Source organism: Aristolochia californica, unplaced genomic scaffold (assembly GCF_029961685.1).
Source record: "Aristolochia californica isolate CCGP_79_NKW_82.1479 unplaced genomic scaffold, dmAriCali1.0.hap1 SCAF_16, whole genome shotgun sequence".
Taxonomy (NCBI): Eukaryota; Viridiplantae; Streptophyta; class Magnoliopsida; order Piperales; family Aristolochiaceae; genus Aristolochia; species Aristolochia californica.
In genome coordinates, this window is record NW_027181837.1 from 4,512,433 (window position 1) to 4,538,231 (window position 25,799).

At 39.5% G+C, this 25,799-nt stretch overlaps 4 protein-coding genes and 1 long non-coding RNA gene across 9 annotated transcripts; 3 read left to right on the forward strand and 2 right to left on the reverse strand.

Annotated features, from left to right (window-relative positions):
• The first annotated feature begins 1,138 nt into the window (after positions 1 to 1,138).
• Positions 1,139 to 9,311, forward strand: LOC137953862 (probable beta-1,4-xylosyltransferase IRX14H). 5 transcript variants are annotated; one of them, XM_068801392.1, is made up of 4 exons: positions 1,139 to 2,159; positions 2,303 to 2,851; positions 8,491 to 8,758; positions 8,836 to 9,311. In XM_068801392.1, the coding sequence occupies exons 1-3, from the start codon at positions 1,435 to 1,437 to the stop codon at positions 8,723 to 8,725; spliced, it is 1,509 nt and encodes a 502-aa protein (XP_068657493.1). In that variant the 5' UTR covers positions 1,139 to 1,434; the 3' UTR covers positions 8,726 to 8,758; positions 8,836 to 9,311. The 5 variants fall into 5 exon arrangements, with proteins under 5 accessions (XP_068657493.1, XP_068657495.1, XP_068657494.1 ...); XM_068801394.1 differs by lacking the exons at positions 8,491 to 8,758; positions 8,836 to 9,311 and adding an exon at positions 5,978 to 6,788; XM_068801393.1 differs by lacking the exons at positions 8,491 to 8,758; positions 8,836 to 9,311 and adding an exon at positions 5,683 to 5,925.
• A 206-nt stretch (positions 9,312 to 9,517) lies between these two features.
• On the reverse strand, positions 9,518 to 12,204 carry LOC137953860 (probable inactive receptor kinase At5g67200). Its single transcript, XM_068801391.1, has 2 exons — positions 10,709 to 12,204; positions 9,518 to 10,331 (listed from the first exon to the last, which is right to left on the reverse strand). Exons 1-2 carry the CDS (start codon positions 12,105 to 12,107, stop codon positions 9,814 to 9,816), a joined length of 1,917 nt encoding a protein of 638 aa, XP_068657492.1. The 5' UTR covers positions 12,108 to 12,204; the 3' UTR covers positions 9,518 to 9,813.
• A 3,943-nt stretch (positions 12,205 to 16,147) lies between these two features.
• LOC137953616 (uncharacterized) lies at positions 16,148 to 18,787 on the forward strand. The gene is made up of 3 exons (XM_068801058.1): positions 16,148 to 16,563; positions 16,648 to 16,731; positions 16,819 to 18,787. The coding sequence occupies exons 1-3, from the start codon at positions 16,148 to 16,150 to the stop codon at positions 18,785 to 18,787; spliced, it is 2,469 nt and encodes an 822-aa protein (XP_068657159.1).
• A 388-nt stretch (positions 18,788 to 19,175) lies between these two features.
• Positions 19,176 to 19,847, forward strand: LOC137952813 (uncharacterized). Its single transcript, XR_011112321.1, has 3 exons — positions 19,176 to 19,206; positions 19,345 to 19,369; positions 19,519 to 19,847. It is a non-coding gene; the product is annotated as an uncharacterized lncRNA (long non-coding RNA).
• A 2,690-nt stretch (positions 19,848 to 22,537) lies between these two features.
• Positions 22,538 to 23,991, reverse strand: LOC137953904 (uncharacterized protein At4g06744-like). Its single transcript, XM_068801453.1, has one exon. It carries the CDS (start codon positions 23,960 to 23,962, stop codon positions 22,673 to 22,675), a length of 1,290 nt encoding a protein of 429 aa, XP_068657554.1. The 5' UTR covers positions 23,963 to 23,991; the 3' UTR covers positions 22,538 to 22,672.
• Positions 23,992 to 25,799: the final 1,808 nt, after the last annotated feature.

Consider the following 25,799-nt stretch of genomic DNA (forward strand, 5'->3'; position numbering starts at 1 on the left):
GGTTGAGCTTGGCTCATTTAGTTAAACGAACAAAACCCAGATCTCAAATTTGATTTGAGATTAAGATGGGTTGAGCCTAACCGAGCCGGGGTATGGAGAAGAGCTATGGTGGAAAAACTCTAAATTGTTGTTATAGTTTTTTTTGTTATGTTGCTGTTGTAACTGTTTTATAATCAGGGTTCGAGTTGGATGGACAAGTTGAGTATGTGAACTACTGACTCACCCAGGCTCTCATCCTGACCTGTCTGACTTTCGTAATCTAGGTTGGATCAGGTATTGGCGGCGATTCCGCCTCCTGGATTTGACTCAATTCCCTCAAAAGTAGGGTCAACTCGCCTAGATCAACTTGTTGAGTCATAAAAACGTGTCGGCGAGGTTAGTTTGGCTTGAGTACGTAGAATAACAGGAGTAATGACGGGCAAATCCGAAAGTCCTCCATGACCGGCCTCTCAAAAGCTGCGAGCAAAACATTGTTCTTGATATCACAGTCCCGAGCCCACTTCGAAGGTATAAGGTATAGCAGCGTGTACTACCCCAGTGAATTTCCTCTCCGGCGAATCAACCGGCGGCGACCCCAGCTTGAAAACGTCTCCCCGGTAGGTCTGCTGTGATCATCAAAGTTGGTGAGTGGGATTATTCGACATAATCTCGCAAGTGATTAGTTAGTGTCACACGGAGAAAAGAACCCAATCCAGCCCATTTTTTTTCTAAATCGACCCACTCCCCGTCGCTGGAATTGAAGTGATAACAAACAAAAAAAGAATCTCCTTCTTCAACCTTCGCCCCGAAGCCCGGCTGAAAAACGCTTAGATAAGCAGCTGTTTCCATTAATTTCTCTTTAATGGTAGAGTTAACATGACATTAATGTTCCAGAAAATAAGTCCTCTCTGAGGCAAACTGCAATTAAAATGGCATAGAATTTCCAAAAACATCCAAAATCTGGTTCGCGCCAAAGCATGAAAATTAATGAGCTTACTGGGGCGTACATACGTTAATAACTCGATCATAGCCGTTGATCTCGGCTTCTTACGAGCGCTGCATGGTAAAAACGTCTTGTGTTATCAGATGGGAGTCTTCCCAGGATTTCATCTCAGTCTCACCTTCTTCTCCAAAAGCGAAAAACATGGGTGAGGAGAAGAAGACGGTTCGTGTCTGGAAACTGGGCAGGGCTAGGGGTGGGACCCGGGGAGACCCAAACGTAACCAGCTGCCATCGCTGTTTCTCCCTCCTTTCACTCCATATTCGCGGAGTCTTTGATTCAAAGCAACCTCTCTCCAACCCTTCACCAACCTCAACCCATCACCATTTTTCTTGATTAAAACCTGCAAATTATAGGAAGCGGAAGGAACCCAAAAGTTCAGAGAAGAAAATAAAAAAGCTCTTGTTTCCTTGCTTTCATTCTCCTCCCTTGGTAGAGCTGAGTAGAAGGGGGATATGAAGCTTTCTTCGTTGCCGCAAAACGGCAACACTCGCCGAGCAAACAGCTTTAGAGCGGGGGTGGGGTTGGAACCCAATGTTGATGGCGTTTTTAAGTCACCAGCGGCCTTGTTCTGGCTGATCCTTCATGGGCTTTGCTGCTTAATCAGTCTTATCCTTGGTTTCAGATTCTCTCGCTTGATTTTGTTCCTCTTCGTCTCTACCTCTTCCACTACCACCAGTACCATTAGCAATCTCTACTCCAATACCCTCACGCGTTCCCTGACTTTCCATTCGCCTCCGCTGCCGTCGATCTCCAACCTCGACCGCCCCAACCGGACCGCCAGCCGCGTCGTCGTGGGCCGTCATGGGATTCGGATCCGGCCGTGGCCTCACCCCAACCCGGTCGAGGTGATGAAGGCGCATCGATTGATTGAGAGAGTGCAGTTAGAGCAGCGAGCTCAGTTCGGAGTGAAGAATCCGAGGTCGTTGATTGTGGTTACGCCCACCTACGTTCGCACTTTCCAGACCCTCCACCTCACTGGCCTGTCGCACACGCTCATGCTCGTGCCTTACGATCTCACCTGGATCGTCGTTGAAGCCGGCGGGCTGACCAACGAAACTGCATCGCTCCTGGCGAAGTCGGGTTTGCGTACAATCCATCTCCCCTTCGATGAGCCCATGCCTGTCTCTTGGCAGGATCGCCATAAGATGGAGTCACGGATGCGGATCCGTGCTTTGAGGTAAGCCTTCTTACTGTCTCCTGCAACTGGTGTCAGTCAAGTTTGAACTTTCAGTTGGTTCGAAATATTTTCTGTTCCTCATAAAACAACAAACAGTTTTGAAATTAGTAATAATTGATAGTGTAACCGCTTTTCATGGATAGAGTTGTGAGAGAAAAGAAAATGGGCGGAATAGTGATGTTTGCCGATGATAGTAACATGCACAGCATGGAATTGTTTGATGAGATTCAGTCTGTGAAGTGGGTTGGAGCTGTTTCCGTTGGTATTCTTTCACATTCTGGGAATGCTGATTCCACTTTATCATCATTGCAAGAGAAAGAGAATTTTCCACTGCCAGTACAGGGCCCAGCTTGTAACTCTTCAGGGCAGTTGGCTGGTTGGCACACTTTCAATTCTCTGCCTTACGTTGAGAAGAGTGCTACCTACATTGATGATGGGGCCACAGTTCTACCTAGAAAATTAGAATGGGCAGGGTTTGTTTTCTACTCTAAATTGGTGTGGAAGGATGCAGAAGATAAACCAGAATGGGTCTTAGATCTTGATAAGTTGTCTGAGGATGGCGATGAGGTTGAGAGTCCATTAGCTCTTTTAAAGGACGCTTCATATGTTGAGCCACTGGGAAAGTGTGGACGCAAGATTTTGCTCTGGTGGTTTCGCGTAGAAGCTCGGGCAGACAGCAAGTTTCCTCCTGAGTAAGTTCTTTTATGAATTATGTTTATCTTGCTTATCTCCACTGATTAGTTATGGTCATCATACGGTAATTTGGATAAAGTGTATTTCTATGATGTTTGCTTTCTCTCTCTATATATGTTTTCATCTCCAACCTGCTATCTCATTTTGTGCAAGGAATCTTAACCTCTAGAAATCTCTATTATTAGCTGTGGTTAGACTTTACTCAAAATAGAATTCTGGTTGGGAGTTAACTTGTATCATTGAAACCAGATTTCAACACTGATAGGTTGTGTAGTACAGCCTTAAAAACTTTGCAACTCATGCCGCATGGGACCAAAGTTTTCAATCAATACCAATAGAAACAATGGAAAAAATGGAAGTCATAAATTGATCTGAAATTAGTGCCCCATGGTTAAACAAAGGTTTGCTTATGAGCTTTGTTAGGAATTTGACTTCTTTTATCTCTTTATGATTGTCAGCATCCTCATAGAACAGAAAAATCCATATTAGGGAGGTTCTTGTAGGGTGGCTTAATGGCATTTCTCTTTAGAACAGGTTTGAGGATTTTGTTGAAACCAAGGATAAATTCAATTTTGATTGTAGCCAAAATAGAAATAATAAAGTGCTCTGAGCATCTGTGGAATGTAATACATCATTAATAGGGTTTGGGGAAGTCTAACCTAGGTTTTCAGAATTGGGACCAATTGGGTGATACACGTATTCACTTGATGGCTACAACGCGGTTCGATTGTAGAAAAGAGTTTTTGTGGCATGGGAATTTTATGATTCAACATTACAGATTGATGTATTTGAAATGCTAGACGGCTAATTGTTCTCATGCCTGTAAAAGTGAATGAGAGTCTTGATATGATGCTTTTTCTGTTTGAATGTAACTAATTATTTGTGAAATGGTTATTGGAAACTTATTATTATAGGTAGGATCTGGGGCCTTGTCTCTGTATTGCTCAAGTTCCAGTACCTTATTTGTAGTTGGACTTTTTGTTCATCTCAAATTAGATTATCGAGTCCTAATTGTCCCAACTAAGACAATGTGGTTATTGATGGGATTGAGTTTCAATTTTATAAATGGTGGGTGCAGCCAACGCAGATAGTGACTTTGGGAACTATTAGATTGAGTTTCAACAGGATTGCTATCAGTACATCAAAGTTGCAGTATATAGCAAATGAGTTGTGAGGCACAAATTGAATTCAAAGCTAAGATGTTAGTGGAGCAGCTTGTAGACTAAGATTACTGGAGACATTAGTTATAATAATGTGGGACAAAGTATGCACATAACTCATGTGGCTTACAAAAGATCACATCTGCAGGAGCTTGGTTAATGGAGGTATCTAGTGGCAACTACTATTGTATCAAGAAATATACAATTATTGTCTTCAAATACTTAGGGATGTCTACTCAGCTTCAATATGGGACAGTATATGCAACATAGTTCTGTGGAGGAAATCAGATTTTCAAAGAAATTGTCACACAACATTTAAAAAAATATATTGTATGGTTAAACATTTTGGTTTGTCACAAGCATGTATGGACAAAATCACGTGGTGGACCTCTAGCAAGAAATTATCACCAAGGCTGAAAGCTTTTCTCTTTAATATTTATTTTAGATTAGTGGGTCTGTTCATATGTTCAACAGGCTTGGACAAGTTTTACCCATTCTTAATTTAATTGGTTCCTTCTTCTTCTTTTAAATTTTATTGAGCTTATATTATGCTTGGAGACTATTATGCATGGTAGACATATACTTTTGTTTTTATTAAAGATGAGTTTAGCAACAAAAGGGCACCATAAAAATAATATGCAAGGAGAAAACAGCTATTGCTCTTCTAAAGGACTGTCCATTGTGTTTAGGTATGAGAACTTGGTTTTATGTTAGAATTAGACATATACAGGCACCATTGTTTTCCATTCTAGAAGAATCTGTGAAACCAGATGGTAGTAAGCCTTACTTAAAGTTATTGTCAAGGGGACTAAGCGTCATGCAGCCTGTTATGATTTGTCAGCATTTCCGATTGTTGACATAGAACAAAAGTAAGTTTTTTATTTTTATTGTTATTTCTTTATTATTTTTTACAATGGGAGGGAGTTTCCCGGAGCAAGGTGCTCATGGGAAACCCCAAGTTTACTTCGATTGTCAAAAGTAATATATTTGGTCTGCATAAAGTAGCTGTTTGACCCTTTTATTATGGTTTTCAAAAAAGGGCAGTATGTTTTTATCATGGATCATTTCATCATTGTGAAGTTCATAATCTCTCCCTCTTTTATAGAGATGCTAAGCTGGTTTCATTTATAATTGCTATTGCCATGGTTGGCAGATCTGAAGCAAATACAAAAAGCTAACCTTAACGAGAAAAGTTAAAGTAAATATGGTTTGACCCTGTGAACAGTATTATGGTTTTCCTCCTTCCCGAAATTTCTCATATTCTCGGAAAGAGCAATATGTTTTTATTGTGGTTCATTGCATCATTGTAGAGTTCATTAACTCTCTCTTTTATTAGAGATGCTAAACTGGTTTGGTTTGTATAATTGCTACTGTCGTGGGTGGCAGATCTGAAGCAAGAGAAAAATTCAATCTTTATGAGAAAAGTTAATGTAAATAGGGGTATTGTACCATAACTATCATCCTCTATCTTTCTGTGCAGTTCTAGAAACAATTTTTGTTGCAAGTATCTTCCATTGTAGAGATGCCTTGGTACCCTGCGTGTTCACTCATGGGGCAATGATTTTCGTTCTTTCCATTTTCTCCTGGTATTCTAGGTTTTCATCAGCATCAATGTGGTTAAAACCAAATCTCATCATCCAATTGACCAATTGAATGGGGTTTTATTGCAGCAGGAACCTTAGTCGCTTATTAACAAGTTAAAACCCGGATTTTGCAGAAGCCGGTTAAACTGTCCTGTTTACCAGTGCCTTTGTTGAATGGACTGGTCTGGTCAGTAAATTGACTCACTGTTTGGTATTTGAGCAGAAATATCAGAGAGAAGACATTTTTTCATGCTTTTTTTCTGGCAAGCCAATACTTTGAGATCTGTTATTTGGACTCTTAAATATATGACCCTGTCCTTAGTTTATTGGTTGTTGGTTCCTCTCTGGATCCAAATATGATTTGTTCTTTTCTTCTATGTAGGCAGATCTCAGGAGATTATATGAGATAGGTAAATTGATGAAAGTGAAAGTGACTTTCTATTTGTTATTTGAAAGTCTGAATAGGACACAGTGCACTTCTGAAGCACTGATGAAACTGTACAATCAGCAAAAGCTTAAGAAACTGTTCAAAGAGAACATTATTATTGTATGTCATGGTATTCTTGGGGCCTTTCATACTTCAAACCTTTGTTGAAATATTCTCACATTGAGGTATAAATTGATCGACAAACTACTGAAACCTGTAAGGCCTTTCCACTGAGCTTGAACTTTTTAAGTTGGATGCCTTCATGGTATCAAATCAAGTATGACAGGCTTCCAGTGATAGTTGAGCCTCCACCTAACATGCTTGAAGTTACAAAGAGGACCAATGCTTGAGGGAGAATGCTGAGAATCACCTCATGTTGGTTTTAGAGTTATCCACAACCAAGTATAAGAACTTGGGTAGGGTCTCTGTACTCTAAGCTTGACCTTTTGAGTTGGATTTCTTTCTTCAGCAGGATATGGGACATCTTTTAAATTATAAAAGTAAGGGAAGAGGATACTGTCATTGTTTAATCATTTCAGAATTTTTTGTGTATAGTTTTACATCAAATTGTCATATCAATATGGGACCAATGCCTGTAATATTATTCCTGTTTGATTGTGCATGGTCCACTTGTACTCAACTGAGCCAGAACACTGAACATGGTTTTTGGAAGGCCACTGTCTTACAATGATGTTGCTATCTTTTGTATACTGTTTCACTTCTCTCATTTTTTCATTAAACTTGGTGTATTGGATTTAACTGGTTGGCACTGGTTTTAGTGTGATACATGTTATGATTCCTAGTGAAAGGTTAGGGAGGACTAAATACTTTTCCTTCTTATAGTGCCATAATGCGTGCATCCCTCCAAATTATGTTGTTTGACCTTGCTTCTATTAGACTCCTAATTGGGATACACTATCCATTGGACATATCCCAATGACAAAGTTTAACAATTGAGAACAACGTAAATATTGTCATCAGTTTCCCTCCCTGAACCCAAGCCCCTAAGCTTGTGCCCATAGCTTTTTACTTTTTTCTCATAAATATATTTGCTGACAGTGTTATTTTGTTAAAAAATGCAGTTACATACTAAATATTGCTTAGTGAAATTTTATTGAGCTGTTTTAACTTGATCCTACTGATAGAATCCAATTTTGTAATAAGAGTAGGAGGGCACATGGGTTAATTTGTAAACAAGCAAAGACATGTAAGGGGAGAGCTAAAAGTGTCAATTTTGGAAAGCTAGGAGGACAAAATTGGAAATTCAAGGGGGGGAACCTCCAAGGGTATTTTGGTCATTTTCTTATTTGAAAAGTCAAAAAGTCAGTCAAAAAAGAGCCATAGTTTAGAAAGTCATGTTTAGGTTAAAATTAGTTTCATTTTAGGATTCCTAGTTTTCCCATTTGATGTAATTTCTAAAGTTAGAAAAGTCCTAGAGTCCTAGTCAAACTGTTATTTAAGTCATAATTAGACTTGAAGATTCTTATTTTAATGTATTTGAAAAACTATCAATAGAAGGGACTGGGCTAGGGCAAATCAGCCAATGCCCAAAGGCTTTATTGTATTTTTAATTTCTTATTTCTCCCCTCTCTCCAATTCTTGCTCTTTAACCTTTCCTCTCTTTTTCTTCTCTTCTTCTCTCTTTTCAATCTAGCTCTCTCTCTCTCTGGGTGTTGGGTTTTCATATAGTTTCCTGGTTGGTTTGTTTATAGTTATGGTTATGCTACATTAATCCAAGGATTGTGATGTTACACCCCCTTCTACTCTGGCTTCTTATTGCCAGACATGCTAATCTGTGAATGGCAAAAACAACCAGTGTGAAATGTTACAATCTCCTCCAATATTTGGTATTTAGATTACTTTGTCACCAAGCCAATCATTGCCATTATACATCATGACTGTATTGTCATTTGCAATTGAACAGCTAGGATGACTTTATGTAATTTGCTTTTCATGAGCAGAACATCATTTAACAACATGATTTGTAACATGCCTTTTCTGCTGAGTATGGGAGGTCTATGATATACTTCTAAGAGTTGGTCTGCTATATTTGGCCAATTTTCAAGTCAACTGAACTGCTTATTTCTTCCTTTCGTTTTTTTTTCTTGGGTTTCATTGGCAGTGGTTGCTATATGTTTGCTGCTCTTTCAGATGTATTTCCTACACATTTCAATCAATTGGTGGATGCCTGAGATATCTGATCTTTATGGTCTTTATGTGCTTTGATTCATAAAAATATATGTCACATGTACTTCATCCGGTCACCACACACTTAATAAAGGCCTCTTCCACGGTCAATGTGAGAGGTTCTAATGTAACATAACCTGTTCAGGGGCCTAGGCTTGGTGCTTCAAGTCACTTATAAATATCTCTCTTCCATATATAATAACTGTTCTGCTCTATCTAAGATTGTTGATGGTGTTTCGACTTCTCTAACTTTTCCCTAATAATGGGTCTCATGAATGCAGATGGGTCGTAGATTCTCCATTGGAGATCACTGTCCCAGCAAAACGAAGTCCATGGCCTGATGCACCTCCTGAACTTCAGTCTAGTGAAAAGACTATTGGAGTACTGGAAGATCACCAGCAGAAGCATCACTCTAGAAAGAGGAGTTCGAGATCAAGGCCAAGCTCCCGTAAGAAGAAGCAGGAATCTCATATGATGGACCCACTTGTAACTGGGAAACATGCAGAAGAACAATGAAACCACACAGAATGGGTTTTTGCAATACTTAGGGTACTGGATGTGTCTACTTTCTCAACAAGAACCATTGAAGATTGTCTGAGGCACTAATATTGTTGTTTCTGTATCAGGGAATGGGCCTATGCTGTGAACTGGAGTTTATCCCCTTCTTCGTTCTGGCCTTAAGCAGTTGAATCCAACAAGAAATTAAACACAGGCTTTGCTGAAGCCGGGATAACCTCATATTTGTGCCTTCGGAATTGCTTCTCACCTAGTTCAAGGGTTTGGCATGTTGACGTTAGAGGTGTTTGAACTGATAAGGGAGGTGTTTCTGGTTCAAACGTGCTCCATGCTTAACTTGGGATGCTTTCGAATTTCGTGATTTATATAAAAATAAGAACACAAATTAGGTGAAATCTTCGATTTCTGTAATTGTTTCCTTGCACATACCGAAGGATGCTTATGAAGTTTGATTCTTTGTACTCAGTACCTGATTATACCAGAGCAACCCGCTCCAAAGTGGTATTTGTAAATAAGAAATTAACTTCATGTCATGATGCCAAGCAGTCATCCATGTTGGGTGGGTGGATCCGCTTAATTCGTGTTACAGGGTACGGCTGATGCCTTTTGGTGATTTGTTTCTGCACTCCCATTTTTCTGCTGATTGAGAATATCGGCACAAGCAATCGCGTTATCTTTATCAATTCTGCTCACTTTTAAGAGAACCAAGTGGAGGGCAAGTGACAATCACTAAACCTCTTTGAGCGAGTGATTGAATTGGAGGGTTTGCAAGATTTACTCAGGCTTCTCACGTAAAGGAGAGAATGTGGCATAATGCACAACCTTTTTGATTCGTCAATGGTGGCTGGTAAACTATTACAACCCACTGAAGACAATTACTAGGCGTTAATTTAAGGGCAGGAAGTACTCTTTACATCATCAGTGTTCTGAAATAACCGCTTCAGTGCAATACTGAAGTAAAAAAATCTGATATTCGAGGAGGAAGTTCTCATAACTCAGTGGCAGATTTCTAAATACCTTTTCGTTCATCTGCTTCTCCAGTGGTGGCAGGGAGAAATGGCGATCCTTGATCCCGCTTGCAGCAAGAACTAAACCCCGTGGTCAGTGTCCTTGATCTCTTGAATCATTTTCAGAATTTGCCAAGTAGTGGGCCTTTGCTCTTGTGAAGCTTGGACGCAAGCAGTGGCAATATTGAGGAGCATCAGTAGTCTAGCATCCTCAAATTTGTCTTCTCTCACTGATTGGACCCAATTCGGTAAATCCGCCACAGTCAAGAATGGTTGCTGAAACGGAAGCCGGCCCGTCAGCAGCTCTAGCAGAAGCAGACCAAAACTGAAAACATCAGACTTCGGGGTAGCCCGTCTGCTGGATTTCCGGGCCTCCGGTGCCCGGTAACCAGTCTCGTCGTCGACGTCGACGAGCACACTGAGGCAATAGTCGGTGAGGCAGGCTTCGAACTCGGCTCCAAGGAGAACGTTGGAGGATATGATGTTGCCATGGACGAGTCTTGAAGTTTGGTGGATGTAGGCCAGGCCTTGTGCCACATCTTCTGCTATCTTCAAGCATGATGTCCAGTGGAGAGGCTTCGCTCTTGCGGACCTTGAACCTGACAGAAGCAGATGACCAAAAGCATCTCCGTAAGAGGAAAGTGGGATTGGGACCCTCATTGAATCATTCATAACTACATCATTCGTTTGGTGACTCTGTATCTGCAGTGGATGTGCCATGAAGATGCAATAATGGTGAAAACGATTCCTCCTGTCCCCCTTATTGCCCCTTTACAACTGAACATGACAGGGAAATCTATCGCCTAAATTAGTAGCAGAGATTCAGAGAATAAAAATAGTTTGGATTGTGGAAGCATTTTTTTTTTTTTTTTTTGGACGAAGTCTGGTGTAAGCTATTTCGAACCTTGGCTCATGCAGGACGACGAGAGACATTAAGATCGACTTAAGTAAACTCGGATGAGTTGATAAAGCGTACCGTGTATCAGCGAATACAGACTACCATTGGGCTGGTAATCGTAGACGAGAAGCCTCTCGTCCTTGGCCTGGAAATACGCCCGGAGAGGCACCAAATTTGGATGCCGGAGATTGCCGACAATTCCCATATGGTGTTCGAATGCCTCTTTGCTTAAGCCCGACAACAATCCGGCGTCGAGGCGCTTCACGCAGACGATCAACTGGTTATCAAGAATCGCCTTGTAGGTAGTCCCAGTTGTGCCCCTACCTAGCAGCTCCGCGGACGCTTTCATCAGCTGTTGCAGTGTGTACACCTGCGGTTCTCCCCCGCAGAAGATCAGATTCCCACTTTTGGCCAGTTGCAGTTTTTCCAGACTTTTGTTACTGGCTTGCGGGGCGGCTGGTGACGTGGGTTCTTCTTCTTCAACGTGGTGTGGTGCCAAGGCGGACGCGGCGGTTGGGCTGGAGATTCGGGTGATTTTCCGCTTGTGCGTTTTCTTTAATAATAGGGAGAAGCCCACTAGGAAAGCAGCGACCAACAGAATTCCGGCAGTTAAGCCCACGACGGCGGCAGTCCGCATGTGCTTCTTCTTTGGAGGAGTGGACGACAAAATCCCCTGGTTTTGGGCGTCTTGACCCTGCGCCGGCTGCGGGACTATGGAGGATGAAAAGAAGGGGACATGCGTCTCGCAGTGCTTGTGGAGGACCTCGCCGCAGAGGCCAATATTGTCCGAAAACGCCGAGAGATCGAACCGCAACAGGGCAGCGGTGACCGGTACAGCTCCACTTAGATTATTGCCGGAGACATTGAATACCCGCAAGGAGGACTGGTTGAAGGCGGGAATAGTCCCGTTAAACCGGTTGAGCTCCAGCCGCAGGTAGTAGAGCCGGTCGAGTCCGGCGAGCTGGTTGGGAATTGGACCATCGAGCCCATTGTGCGAAAGATCAAGCGTACGGAGACGGTGAAGCGGGAAAATCGACAGCGGGAAAGAGCCCTCGAAGGAGTTATGATCGAGGAAGAGTGATTTGAGATTAAGGAGAGCGGAGAGGTCGGGAATATGACCAGAGAGGGAGTTATTCTGCAGGGACAAAACCCGCAACTGGTCGAGACGGGTGAGCGTGTCGCCCGCAAATCTCCCCTTGAGGCCCAAGCTTTCGAGGACGAGACGAACAACTTTCCCTTTCGCGCACTTCACTCCCCGCCACTGGCAATAGTCCAACCGCGCATTCACAGAGAAGTTAAGCTTACGGCCTTCATCAGCGGATGATTTGAAGGCGATAAGCGCAACCAGATCCGGGGGCACAAATAGATCCTCAGAAGGCGGCAGCTTAGTGGCGGGAGTTCGAAGTGGGAGATGAACCACGACGAGAAAGACTGCCGCTAAGAATGAAGAACGAAAATGGGGCTTTTGGCCCGGCATTGTTAGACAGACGAAGAGAGGGAGAGGGGGGAGAAACAGAGAGAGAGAGAGAGAGAGAGTACCGTTCTCTTACTCTCGCTATCCCTGCATCTCTCTGTCGCTCTTTGTATCTCCCTAGAGAAGGAGAAAAAGCAAGTGAAAGGGACAGTCCGTGGTGCGAACTCGGAGAGGTGTCCTGTCAGTGTTGCAGCTCAGAATCACGTGAAAAGGGTAAGCGTAGCAGTGCCCGAATTTCTCAAAAAAAAAAAAAAAAAAACAGCAACGCAAATTCAAATTCAAATAAAAGAAAATGCCCCAGTTGCGGAAGTTTGTAGCAGTGCTCAGCCTGCAGTGGTGAGTTCAGTGCTTGTCTGTGCTCCTCTCCATGTCGCCGGATTTATCATTTATTCCCACCATGAAATCGATCCTTTGCATCTTTAGTCACACAGTCCTTCAATCGTGTATGGGCATTCATCCTTCCCTAACTGTTTATACTCGTTGAGTCTTAATCTTACGCAAACAGCAGTAGTTGATGGAGTCGAGTTGCTGGGTACTGCTGACAATCTTCAAGATCAAACAAGCTGTGCTTTCTGTAACATCAGATGGAGGGCATCCTCGGAAATCTTCGTCCCACTCGGAAACGACTCAGAAAAAAGAAAATCAACAAGTTAGATGTTAGAATAAGGAGGCTTCTGATTTTCGTTTTGAATAAGGCAGACTAAGTAGCGGTAACGAGAGGCGACTGCCTGGTACTGCAGGTTGGTCTCCTGCAGCAGTGGCTTAGAGTGGACGGGAGAGTCGTAGGACGGAAAAAGCAGCGGCCATGTCTATGAGTCGATTCAACGTCATGTCGGGTGCCGTAGATAACGGTGAATATGAATCTCTGGCAATCAAACCGAAAATTTTGCATAAAAAGACGGCGGAAAAGTTCACTGACGATATGATATCTAATACCTTGGAGAAGATCGTGTCTGAAACTGGGAAATCTGTTAATTGATAACTTGACCAATTATTTCATATGCTTACGTAGTAGCATTATCAGTGTCTATGGGCTGCCTCATCCTAGTGGTCTGCGTATCGCCAGGATCGGCCCTCTGCTCTTAATAAGTAGGATCAGGGTTATTCCTGTAAATTATTAAGTTTTTTTATATCTGATTTTATTTATATTTAATATATTAATATACACTATTATTGGTTCCTTGTAATATTTTTGCTATTAATTGACTCTACTAAGAATCATTTTTCTCTAATTTATGCATGCATTATTTGATTCCATTAAATTCATAGCTTTGGGAGGTGGGTTTAGGGTTTAGGACACATATTAAGCGCTAGAGATGCTCTCTCATCAATAAATTCATCTCCAGTGCTGGAAATCTCAAGTGCCAGAGATGCTCTCTCATGCATCGCCCAACTTTCAGTCATCTCGACCTGAGCTGGCTGCTACGGAATCCGCCACCTAAAATCCATCTTCGCACCAAAGCACAGCGAAGACTGAATAACCTTTTTCTGTTTTTACTGGATGGACGTAGTAACCTTGGACGTGTAGGTTCAATCATTCATTACTTTCTTCTTCCTCGATCTCTTTAAAGGTACTGTTTGAAGACCCTACAATTCCAGAGCATGACATGCAGGCCAAAAAACCTGGAGCCACTCCACGTTTCCGTAGTTTAATTCAAGAGTAAATCAACTCCGAGCTTCATAGGCCAGTGAAGAAATAGCGAGATAAGACAACTACAGCTCTGATTCCTACTTGAAAAGTCTGAAATACTAAACTTTCACGGGAGACGGCCACCGACAGCTTCACGAGCGTTCCCCCTTTACAACTTCATGAAAAGGAGCTAGAAGACACGAAGAAAGATGACTCTGAAAGAGCTACAGGGCCAAATGGAAGAAACGAAAATTAAAAAGCGGAAGCCGGCGACAAATTAAATCATAATCTTTGGACATGTTTATTCACGTTGTCAATAGAAACTTGTAATTCCCTGAATGGAGTTCATTCTTGCTGGTTTATCGCCAAAGAGGGGTCGAGATAGCGAGGGGTTCTTTAATGAATTTGCATTCTAAATAGAAAAAGGGAATTTTACCAAAATACCTATTTAAATTAACTTATTTATAATAATAACGAAGACCAGAAAATATTTACAAAACTACCGAACTTTGACCGGTCCACTGTATATGTGGACAGTCAAAGTCGACACGTAAGCAGTCAAAGCTTACGTGTCGCCCCGTCATCAAAATAAAAATTCAGAGTCTGCCACGTCATCATTATTGACACGTAATCTGCCACGTAGTTTACCATGTCATTTTTATTATTTTCTTTTAGCCATCAATGGCCACGTAAGCACGCGCCATGTCAGCCCTCAAATTTTTTCATTCTAAACTCTTCCGCGTTGTCTCCTCGCCTCTCGTCTCAAATTTTTTCATTCTAAACTCTTCCGCGCTGTCTCCTCGCCTATCGTCTCGGCTGCTCTGCTGCCGCTCGCTCCCCTGCTGCCGCCTCCTCTCGTCGCTCCCCTGTTGCCGCTCGCTCCACTGCTACCGCCGCTCGACCTTGGCCGCTCCCCTGCTGCTGCTGCTGCCTCGGCCTCGGCCTCGATGACGCCCCCCTCTCAACCGCTCTCTCTTCGCCTCAACCTAGACTCTCATTCTTCTTCTCCGTTCCCCTCTGTTCATCCTCTCACCACCCCTCTTTCAAAACCGAAAACTATCATTTCTATCTCTTCGTCGCCCCCTCTCTCAAAACCGAAAACTATCATTTCATCTCTTCGTCGCCCCCTCTCTCAAAACTGAACCCAATAATTTCCTCTCTGCGTCCCCTCTCTTAATACCCTATTATTTCACTCTCTCGCCACCCCTTCTCTCGAGACCGAAGACCCGAATTTGAATTTCAGAAGCCGAATCAGGGTGATTTTTTAGGGCGTTTTTTAATTGAATCTAATTACTGTGTTTAATTATAATATTGATTTGAATTTAGGTGTTTAATTACAGTATTTTTTTGTGATTTATTGTTTAATTTCTGATTTTATATTAATGAAATTTTTGTCAATTGCAGATAAATTAAAATTATTGCAAAGTTTAATTTTAGTTTATGGATTTTCTGTATAATTTGTTGTATTTTTTGAAGTTGCTAGTTTAATTTTAGTTAATTTCGTTTAATTTTCTGATTTATGAAGTTGCATTTTACTCTATTGAGATAAGATTTGCAGGATTTTTAGTTGCTAGTTGTTAAATAAATTTGAAGTGTCATGGAATGATCATACCATGTGGTGAGGAGCTTTGGGTGTTATAAATATCCACCACATGGGTTTTTTTATTTTGTTTTTGTTTTATTATGTTTGCCCTAGTTACTAGGATGGGTAATGGAAAGTGGGTTGTCTATGTTTTATTGAGTTTCCATGTGTTCCTAGGGATGGGTAGAGAATCTAAGTAAGAGTAGGTTGGGTCCAATGCAAACTAGGCTGAGTTGCCTGCACGGGCGTCCATTAGCCAACGAAGCCCGACCCCCATCACTGACGAGGTACAGTTCATAGTGACTGCGAAGTCATATGGGGCTCTACCAGGGGTGTTCGGTGAATTTGGACTTAGGTGTGTTTTTGCATTGTTAGGACTAGTCATCTGTTATAGAATTAGTTCGATTGATTTTTAAATGTTGTAGAATGTTGTTGAATAATTTTGAAGTGTTATGGAATGATTTTGCCATGTGGTGAGGAGATTCGGGTGTTATACATAACCACCACATGGTATTTTTTTTGTCTATGTTTTATTTAGTTTCCACGTGTCCCTAGGGATGGGTAGAGAATCTGATTAAGAGTAGGTTGGGTCCAGTTCAAACTAGGCTGAGTTGCCTGCATGGGCATCCATTAGCCAACGAAGCTCGACCCCCATCACTGACGAGGTACGGTTCGTAGTGACTGCGAAGTCATATGGGGTTCTACCAGGGGTGTTCGGTGAATTTGGACTTAGGTGTGTTTTTGCATTGTTAGGACTAATCATAAAAATTAAAACTTAGATAATTTTTTGCATAAATAAACTCTTACTAATGTATGGTTTTTATAGATAATATGGCGTCAGTTGTTGGGTTCTTCTGTCGATACAATGGAAAATTGAAGGAGAGGTCTGGATATTTTGATAGTTATGATGGAGGTGAATCACAAATGAAAAGGATTGCAGTTTCGACTAAGTTTAGTGAATTCTTAGTAATGATGTACAGATTCACGGGGTGGGATGGTGATACTCATCAAATGTTTATTAAGGCCAAAATTCCATTTTCTGACGGGGTTTTTGTTATCTCAAAGGTGGAAAATGATAATGATTTGATTGAATTATTTGAGATGGCTTCAAGTAATCGATCTATGGTTGAGATTTTCTTAGAAAAGGTCTTAAGACAAAGGGCCCATGGAAGGGAAGGTACGAGGAATCGAAACTTTATTGGTGAAACATCTTGTCCCCAAGAACAAGAATTACCACGTACACAGGAGTAAGTATTTATGTTCGTATATTTATGATATGAATAGTTAAGTTTACATGACTTGTTTTTAAGTACAAACTATTATCTATATAGGTTTAATACACAAGGGCGTGAAGTGGGGTTTTTGAACCCCTCGTCTATTGCATCACTGTCTGAGTGTGGAACGTCTTCTCCCTTGTAAGTTTTTTACCCTTTCATTGTTAAATGTGTGATATTTATGTTATCCCTACTCGGATTTTTATGTTTATTGTTGTGTTTATTTAGGGTGGTTAATGATGATGATAGTGATAGTTTTAGTGATTATGATATTGGTTCAGAAGATAGTGAAGGGGATGGGGATGAGATATTCGAAGCCGGGGTTCATAGAAATAGAGTTGAAACAACAGATTCAATTGGGTACCCGGATATATATGAAGATGCCTGGGAGGTTAATACTAGATGTATCAAAGATGATTCTAGAATAATAAATGTTTTAGACTCAACATCCAATAATATCAGGTTGGGTCAAATATTTGAGGATAAGTCCCAAATGGTAGATTTTTTGAAAAAATACTCGATTGAAAGACATGTTAAGTATAAGACATTAAGGTCTAGCAGTTGTGATTATAAAATTGAATGTGGTGAAGATGGATGTCCTTGGAGTGTTTTTGCATCATGTGATCAAAGGATTCGTCAATTTAAGATAAGAAAGTATGGTGGAGATCACACTTGTGTTAATAGTATTATTCGTGAAGATAATCCAGTGTGTACATCATCTTTCATTTGTAAAGTCATTATGCCAACAGTGAGGACGAATTTTACTTTGAGTCCTAATGATATACAGCAGATCATGAAAGATAAGTATCATATCTCTGTCCGGTATGCGAAAGCATGGAGAGCAAAATGCAAGGCTATAAAAGCAATTTATGGTGATTGGGATGAATCATATAATCTTTTGCCACGGTTTTTAGATGCAATAAAAGAGGCGAATCCAGCTAATGAATTTATACTGTGTTCTGAAGAATTTGGCCATGAAAGGATGTTTAAGTGTGTTTTTTGGGCATTTGGGCCTTCCATTGCTGGATTCCAATATTGTAGATCCCTTATTAGTGTTGATGGAACACATTTATATGGGAAGTATCCTCATTGTTTGTTAATTGCTACTACTCTTGATGGGAACAATGGTCTTTTTCCTCTAGCTTTTGCTATTGTTGAATCAGAAAATCAAAAAAGTTGGGAATGGTTTTTAGCTTGTCTAGATCGTTTTGTTATTAAAGGAAAAAAACCATTTACTTTGATCTCAGATCGTCAAAAGGGTTTATTAATGGCGGTCCAGAAATTTTTTTTACCTTCAGAATGTTTTCATCGTTTTTGTGTGCATCATTTAGTTGCCAATTTCAAGAAGACGTTCAAAAATGATACATTGAATGCTCTCATATGGTCTGCAGCAAGGAAGACAAATATTATTGAATTTGATCGTACGATGGAGTTGATTGAGCAACAAAGTGAGAGAGCAAAAGAATTATTGACAGAAGGACCATTGAGACCTGAGTTTTGGTCATTGGCACACGATGGCAATGTTCGCTTTGGTGTGTTGACCACCAATATGTCTGAGAGCTTTAATAATGTTCTAAGAGGTGCTAGAAGGCTTCCAATTCAAGCATTGGTGGCAGCAACTTTTCATAGATTGAATAAATATTTTGTGGAAAGACATGAATTTGCAAGAAAGATGACATCATTTTGTACTCCCTCTGTTGATGTTTCTCTGAAAAATAAGAGGGATAAAGCAAGAGCATGTCGTGTACAACAGTATACGAATAATATGTACGAAATTTCTATGGATGATGGAAGGTTGTATCAGGTTGATTTGGTGAATATGACATGTACGTGCAACCATTTTCAAATGGAACAAATTCCTTGTACCCATGCCATTGCAGTGTGTGCAAAAATCAATTATGATTTCAATCAATTGTGTAGTCGTTGGTATACAACAGAGGCATATAGAGGAACATATGCAATTGGATTCTATCCTCATAAAGATAAACTTTATTGGCCTAATACGGGTGTTCGAGTTATTCCACCAATTGCAAGGAAGCAACCAGGTCGTCCACGTTCAGTTCGTATACGTACAGAAATGGATAAAGGAGAACGTGGTACCTATTTTTGTGGTACATGTAAACAATCGGGGCATAACTCTAGAAAATGTCGAAACCCGCCAATTAACGCTCGCCCCGATAAACACTCCAGGAAGTAGCAATCCAAGGTGAACATTTACATTACTCATGAAATTTAAGTATTACTATTGATAACTGTCGTTTATATTGTGGTATTTTATATGTATTAATCAGTCATTTTAAAATTTTATATTTTGTAGCCATTCTTAGTGGGTGGAAGTTGTGGTTAGTGCCCATTTGGTAACCCTCGTTTGACGATGAGGGCACGTCAGTGGTTGAGTTTCTTGATGATTCACCATTCATGTAAAGACTGGTAATAATTCTATCGTTTCCATTGTATTTTTTGTTTCATTTCAATATATAGAGTACTTAGTTGAATGCATTAAGGTTTATTTTTCCTCGTTTCATGTAGGTTCAAGATTTGATCTTCCCATCTAGAAATAATCAATCAAAAACTTGGATGGGTCCTCCGGATTTGTTTGTAGAACTTGTCCAGCAGGTAAGAACTTGTCAACTTTTGAGATAATTCACTTTTAAACAGCTACATCCAATGTCTTTTCAAATCAGGTCAAGCTGCTTCTTGAAATGCTTATAAAGAAATGTGGTCTTAATGCTTGTAAGGTTTGTCTTGTTTCAGGAAATGTGGTCTTAATGCTTGAAAGGTTTGTCTTTTAAACAGCTACATCCAATGTCTTTTCAACCCTTTTGGTTTCTATTGTAATTATAGGTCCAAATTATTTAATTCTCCGTGTTGGAACTAACTTGTCCTTTTATCCTTGTTTGTGTCTTTTGGCTTTTATTATTTACATAGGCATCCATTTGATTTCACGAAATGGGGTCGCATATGTCAATTTCTCATGGAATATGGTGTCTTCGACAAGAAGAAGATAGTGGAACTAGTAGAAGCTTTAGAGGAGGAGGATCTTCTAGTGGTAACTACAATACGTACTGACCTTTTGGGCCACTGGGTGTAGGATTGCACATGTTATGGTTGTGAATATTATTCCCTTGATCTGTAAAGTACTTTTGAATAATGCTAGCTTTTGTACCTTTTGTTTTAATTTTGGTGAATATGCCATGAATGATCTGAGAGAAGGTTACTAGAATAGGTTTGTAGATATAAGAGACTAGGATTACTATTTGGAAGCTTGATCAGATGACTTAGAACTCTTTTAATATTATTTAACAAGCTCAGTTTGTTGTTGAGTTGTGTAAAATCATTTCATCCTTGCTCTTGTTGAATGTTGATCCATTTTTCTATGGCTGCCCACATAGGAACGTGGGCAGCCATAAATGCTGGTGGAGGGTTTCATCTCTTCTCTGCAGAAAGGGGAGGATTTTGTGTATGCAGATGTCTCACTTTGTTCGCCAAATTGTTTTTGCTGTATATGAATTATGCAGGGTGTTGATGCCCTTCAAGGAGATGGGCATGAAAGGAATTTCTCAAATGACAATTAAGTCTCAACATGCCGATGAGTTTCATTGCGATAACACTGTAAAAGGTGAGTACTCTCTCTCCCTCTTTAACTTTTTTTGTAATGAAAGTCGCGCTAGTTTCATGGTCCCTCACTTTCATGCCTCAATGTGCTTTTCTTTATTCAGAACAGAGAAGGAAGTTGTTTTGACAAAGACCGATATGTTTATCTAAATGAAGAAATTTCAGGCAAGGCCCTCTTATTGATGAAACTACTTGGCAGAAGGATGACTCTGATGATGAGGAAAATGAGCATTATGATGATGAATGAACAGCTTGAGTCTATTTAGTTCGTCCTCTATGAAGTTTGTTAGAAAAATTGGGTGTATTATAACTTGGTTCAAGAAATGTAATTTGAGTCTTTTGAAACTATGTCAAATATGTTGGGACGCCATGACTCCCATTAACAATCTCTTGTACCTTGACCACAATTTAACATTTTTTGTTTCAATGTTTCTATCATATTTTTAAATATTCATATTTTTTTAGTTTATAAATATTTTAAATCGATAATATATGGGTAAAACTTAAGAGTAAGATTTTTTAAATTTATAAATATTTTAAATCCATAATAAATGGGTAAGAGGTAGATTTTTTCTATTTATAAATATTTAAATTTATAAATATTATTATTTTTTAAATAAGGTAATAAAAGTATACAAATAAATTGTATTTTTTAACTCTAAAATAATTTTTTTGTATATTTTTTTAGTTTATAAATATTTTAAATCGATAATATATGGGTAAAACTTAAGAGTAAGATTTTTTAAATTTATAAATATTTTAAATCCATAATAAATGGGTAAGAGGTAGATTTTTTCTATTTATAAATATTTAAATTTATAAATATTATTATTTTTTAAATAAGGTAATAAAAGTATACAAATAAATTGTATTTTTTAACTCTAAAATAATTTTTTTGTATATTTTTTTAGTTTATAAATATTTTAAATCGATAATATATGGGTAAAACTTAAGAGTAAGATTTTTTAAATTTATAAATATTTTAAATCCATAATAAATGGGTAAGAGGTAGATTTTTTCTATTTATAAATATTTAAATTTATAAATATTATTATTTTTTAAATAAGGTAATAAAAGTATACAAATAAATTGTATTTTTTAACTCTAAAATAATTTTTTTGTATATTTTTTTAGTTTATAAATATTTTAAATCAATAATATATGGGTAAAACTTAAGAGTAAGATTTTTTAAATTTATAAATATTTTAAATCCATAATAAATGGGTAAGAGGTAGATTTTTTCTATTTATAAATATTTAAATTTATAAATATTGTTATTTTTTAAATAAGGTAATAAAAGTATACAAATAAATTGTATTTTTAAACTCTAAAATAATTTTTTGTATATTTTTTTAGTTTATAAATATTTTAAATCAATAATATATGGGTAAAACTTAAGAGTAAGATTTTTTAAATTTATAAATATTTTAAATCCATAATAAATGGGTAAGAGGTAGATTTTTTCTATTTATAAATATTATTATTTTTTAAATAAGGTAATAAAAGTATACAAATAAATTGTATTTTTTAACTCTAAAATAATTTTTTTGTATATTTTGTTTAATTTATAAATATTTTAAATCGATAATATATGGGTAAAACTTCAGAGTAAGATTTTTTAAATTTATAAATATTTTAAATTCATAATAAATGGGTAAGAGCTAGATTTTTTCTATTTATAAATATTTAAATTTGTAAACATTATTATTTTTTAAATAAGGTGATAAAAAGTATACAAATAAATTGTATTTTTAAACTCTAAAATAACTTTTTGTATATTTTTTTAATTTATAAATATTTTATATCAATAATATGTGGTAAGACTTAAGAGTAAGATTTTTTTTCTTTATAAATATTTTAAATCTAATATTTTACTTTTTTTATTTTATTTTTTAAAATATAAAGTAATAAAAAGTATAACGATAATTTTTTTAATTAATAAATATTTTTATTGATATTAAATGGTGTTAAATTAGTAAGAGTTATTTTTTTAATTGTTTATTTAAAAAATTAATTTTTTATTTCAGATATTAGGTAATAAAAAGTGTATTTGATTTTTTAATTTTTTTAAAATTTATTCAAAATTTTATCATGACGTGGCGGATGACATGTCAATAATAATGACGTGGCAGCCTATGTGTTCATCTACGTTGCCGCTCTGATGACGGGGCGACACGTAAGCAGTCAAAGCTTACGTGTCGACTTTGACTGTCCACATATACAGTGGACCGGTCAAAGTTCGGTAGTTTTGTAAATATTTTCTGGTCTTCGTTGTTATTATTATAAATAAGTTCATTTAAATAGGTATTTTGGTAAAATTCCCATAGAAAAACGAAAGATTTTGGCACTTACACTTGAACTGAGAGACTTTTCGACAGAAGAGCAGACAGAAAATTAATTCATCTACTGCATTTTGATAGCTAATAGTGAATTAAGTAAAAAGAGCTTGTTTGAGCTTGCGAGTTTTTCATGGCCTGTGAAGCGTCGAGTAAGAAGCTTTAGGAGGTGACGAAGCGAGCACAGCATGTTCTAAGACGGGCAGCATGCACGGAGCAGTGGGAGGACAAGGGCAATTTACTGGCTCACAGAGAAATTTAGAGCATTCCTGCTGGGATCGCTGAGAAGAATACCCTGGAATGCAGTTCTTTCTGATGTCTAGTACCTTCTTCTCTATCAACTTCTTGCATACAGGACCGACCGACGTGAAGTAATTGTCAGACAGCGATAGGTTGAGGAGGCTAGGAATGGCGCAGACCACCTCAGGTATCTCTCCGGTGAGCATGTTTCGCGCCAAGTTCAGTTGCTCCACCCTCTTCAAGCACCCAAAGGAGACCGGTATCGATCCCACGAGGCAGTTGCCGCCGGCGTCGAACACGGTTGCTTTCTGGAGGAAACCGATCTCGTACGGGAGGCAGCCGGAGAGTCGGTTATTGAGGAAGAGCACCTCCTGGAGCGTGTTCTTGGAGTTGCCAATGCTCCCGGGGATAGACCCCGTGAATCTGTTGTTAGCGAGGGTGAGATAAGTCACCGGCGAGTCGCCCAGATTGTCCGGGAGCTTCTGCAGGAACTGGTTGTTGTTAATGAACAGCACCGTGAGGGGTCGAACGAATAGTTCTCTGGGGACCAACCCAGACAGCTGATTGAAACGTAGGTCCAAGAAGTCGAGCATTTTGATCTTGAGAAATTGGCCGGAGAATTTATGGTTGCTCAAGTCCAGCTCGTAAAGGTAAGGAAGGTTGGCGATCTTGAGGGTGATTGTCCCGGTCAAGTTGTTGGAGTTGGCGTGGAAAAGAGCAATATCGACGAAGCTGTCCAGCAAAATGTCAGCGCGGGAGGAGCAAATGCCTAAGCCATTGAAGTCGATGGAGGCGATCGTAAGATCATTTCTCCCCGGTGGTTTCTCGCAGAAGAAGCCCCTGTACTTGTTGCGATCGCATACATCCAGCGGAGAGTCGCCGTCCCAAGTTTTTAATGTTGACTTGGGGTCACACGTGACCGTGCCCCTGAACCTGCGAATTACTGACACTGCAGCCTTGAGCGATGCACTAAGCTGAGGCAGTGGCGGCGGAGGACAGCTCACGCATTCATCCGGTGCCGGAGCAGCTGCCGGCCGTCCAGAACCGATCGAAATGCCCACTTCTAGTGCTTCTCTACCGCCGCTAGAATCGTCCCCTACATACCGGGCGGCTTCGAGAATCAAGATGTACCCAAGAATAAGAGCAAGCTTGAAGGGAAATGCAGACATATCCCTCACCATGAACCTTCTCCCCCAAGCCAATAACTGGATTAGCAGCAATGGCACCCAGGTATGTGTGAAGGTACACTCGCAATTATATAGGAAAACAGAGAGATTCACGAGAGCTAAGACATGAGGAAGTAGGTTATCCTTTCAACTCCGGAGGGAGAGTTTTGGTCTCTTCCCAATTTGCCAGACGATTCCCACTTTCTTTCTTTAAATGGTCCCACTGATCAGGCATTTCTAGCTGCAGGTTTCCCAGTTCTATCATCAGCATTGTAGATAGGTATTAATTTCCCAATTTTCTTTCGTTTCTGTCACATTTCTCGCATGGATGCTTCTCTTCTTGGGTGCCTGTTTTTGAAATTAAAGAAAAAAAATATATCCAAATAGATGACGAAATGGGAAACTGTTTCCAAATTATTGAAGAAATGGGAAAGTTTCATAAAGAAAAGGATAGAAAGACCACAATAAAGGAAATCGTTTGTCTGATCATAAATGACATCTTCCACTTTTGTATTCATCCATGTACGTCTCTTCTTCTCTTCTTCTCTTACACAAAATTTACAGTAATTTCTCTCTTTAAGGTTCAAGATTCAGGTATTTGTTTTCTATTCACAGTCAGTACTCTGCACCATCTAATTTCCGTATTGTTGTATTAGAATCAGTTGAGTAAAACATTTGCAGGTGTTGTCTACTCTCTTCTCACGGAATTCAGTGAGAATGATCTTGCCAGTCCCGTTCATGGATGAAATTTAGGTATTACTTTCAGTTTCAGGAATGTTTTGAACCTAATTTTGCGTTGCAGCTATTACTTTCAAGTAAGGCTTTGACACTGATATAGAAATATCGGTGTCTTGATCCATGTCTACCTGATGTCTAATTTTTCGATTCTACTTCTCTTGAACTAGAAAGCTTAAATGGCAAGCAAACGTATTCAAAAATAGCTTCTGGATACTCAGAGAGATCCACGGATGAAAGCATCCAAAATCAGATGCATTTATTTGTGAAATTGGGTCTAAAGTTAATCCCAAAATGACTAGCGAAACTTATTTCTCAACAAAAAAAAATTCAAAATCTTTGCACTCACTAATCCATATAAGATTATTCCTTAAAACTCCCCTTCGTGTGTAGGCCCTCTTTTTGTGACTCTATAAATGGATAATTTTGGTGGAAACTCATATATGAGTACCTACTCCTATCTCTTTACTTAACGATGCATTCTCTCCGATTTTGTTTGCCCCAACCACTACTAGTGTCGTTACTCTTCCCAACCGCTACGGGGCCGACCTGTGCCCGTCACACCTCCAGAATGACACTTCTCACACCCAGACTCATTCTCTCCGGGTCGGGTCTCGTTGGTGCCGTTCTACGCAAGTCTTTCCCCCACCCCTACACAACAAATCCTCACACCGGTGCCTCTACGCCTCACCCTCTCCCACCATCATCCCTGGTCTGAATCCTCTCTCTTCGCACACCTGTGCGGCCCTGATGGTTGTCACTGTTGCGTCTCGACCACATTGAACACGCTTCTCACAGGCACTAAAGCTACACTAAGCCATTCCACATAACAGGATTAGCTAGAGCCTCCACCCAGTCCACCCTTTGCTCAGGTCTCCCGTCACCCCGCCTATATCCTCTTTGCGTAAATGGTCGGAGCTTCCGCTTCTCCGATTACCTTCTGCAGCTTTCTCTTCCTTTTCTCCCCATTCGGACAATGGGGACTCCACTTCCATCCGCCCTGCCCGGATGATGCATTCTCTCCGATTTCGTTCACCCGAACCGCTACCAGTGCAGCTGCTCTTCCTAACTGCTACCGGTGCCTCTCCTCTTCTCAACTGCTACCAGTGCCATTGCT

Coding starts and splice junctions, on each gene's coding strand:
- LOC137953862 (XM_068801392.1), top strand. CDS start 1,435: ATGAAGCTTTCTTCGTTGCCGCAAAACGGCAACACTCGCCGAGCAAAC. Junction 2,160..2,302: donor ATGCGGATCCGTGCTTTGAG/GTAAGCCTTCTT, acceptor TTTCATGGATAG/AGTTGTGAGAGAAAAGAAAA. Junction 2,852..8,490: donor GACAGCAAGTTTCCTCCTGA/GTAAGTTCTTTT, acceptor TCATGAATGCAG/ATGGGTCGTAGATTCTCCAT.
- LOC137953860 (XM_068801391.1), bottom strand. CDS start 12,107: ATGCCGGGCCAAAAGCCCCATTTTCGTTCTTCATTCTTAGCGGCAGTC. Junction 10,332..10,708: donor TCTGTATTCGCTGATACACG/GTACGCTTTATC, acceptor TGCTTCTGTCAG/GTTCAAGGTCCGCAAGAGCG.
- LOC137953616 (XM_068801058.1), top strand. CDS start 16,148: ATGGCGTCAGTTGTTGGGTTCTTCTGTCGATACAATGGAAAATTGAAG. Junction 16,564..16,647: donor GAATTACCACGTACACAGGA/GTAAGTATTTAT, acceptor TTATCTATATAG/GTTTAATACACAAGGGCGTG. Junction 16,732..16,818: donor TGTGGAACGTCTTCTCCCTT/GTAAGTTTTTTA, acceptor GTGTTTATTTAG/GGTGGTTAATGATGATGATA.
- LOC137953904 (XM_068801453.1), bottom strand. CDS start 23,962: ATGGTGAGGGATATGTCTGCATTTCCCTTCAAGCTTGCTCTTATTCTT.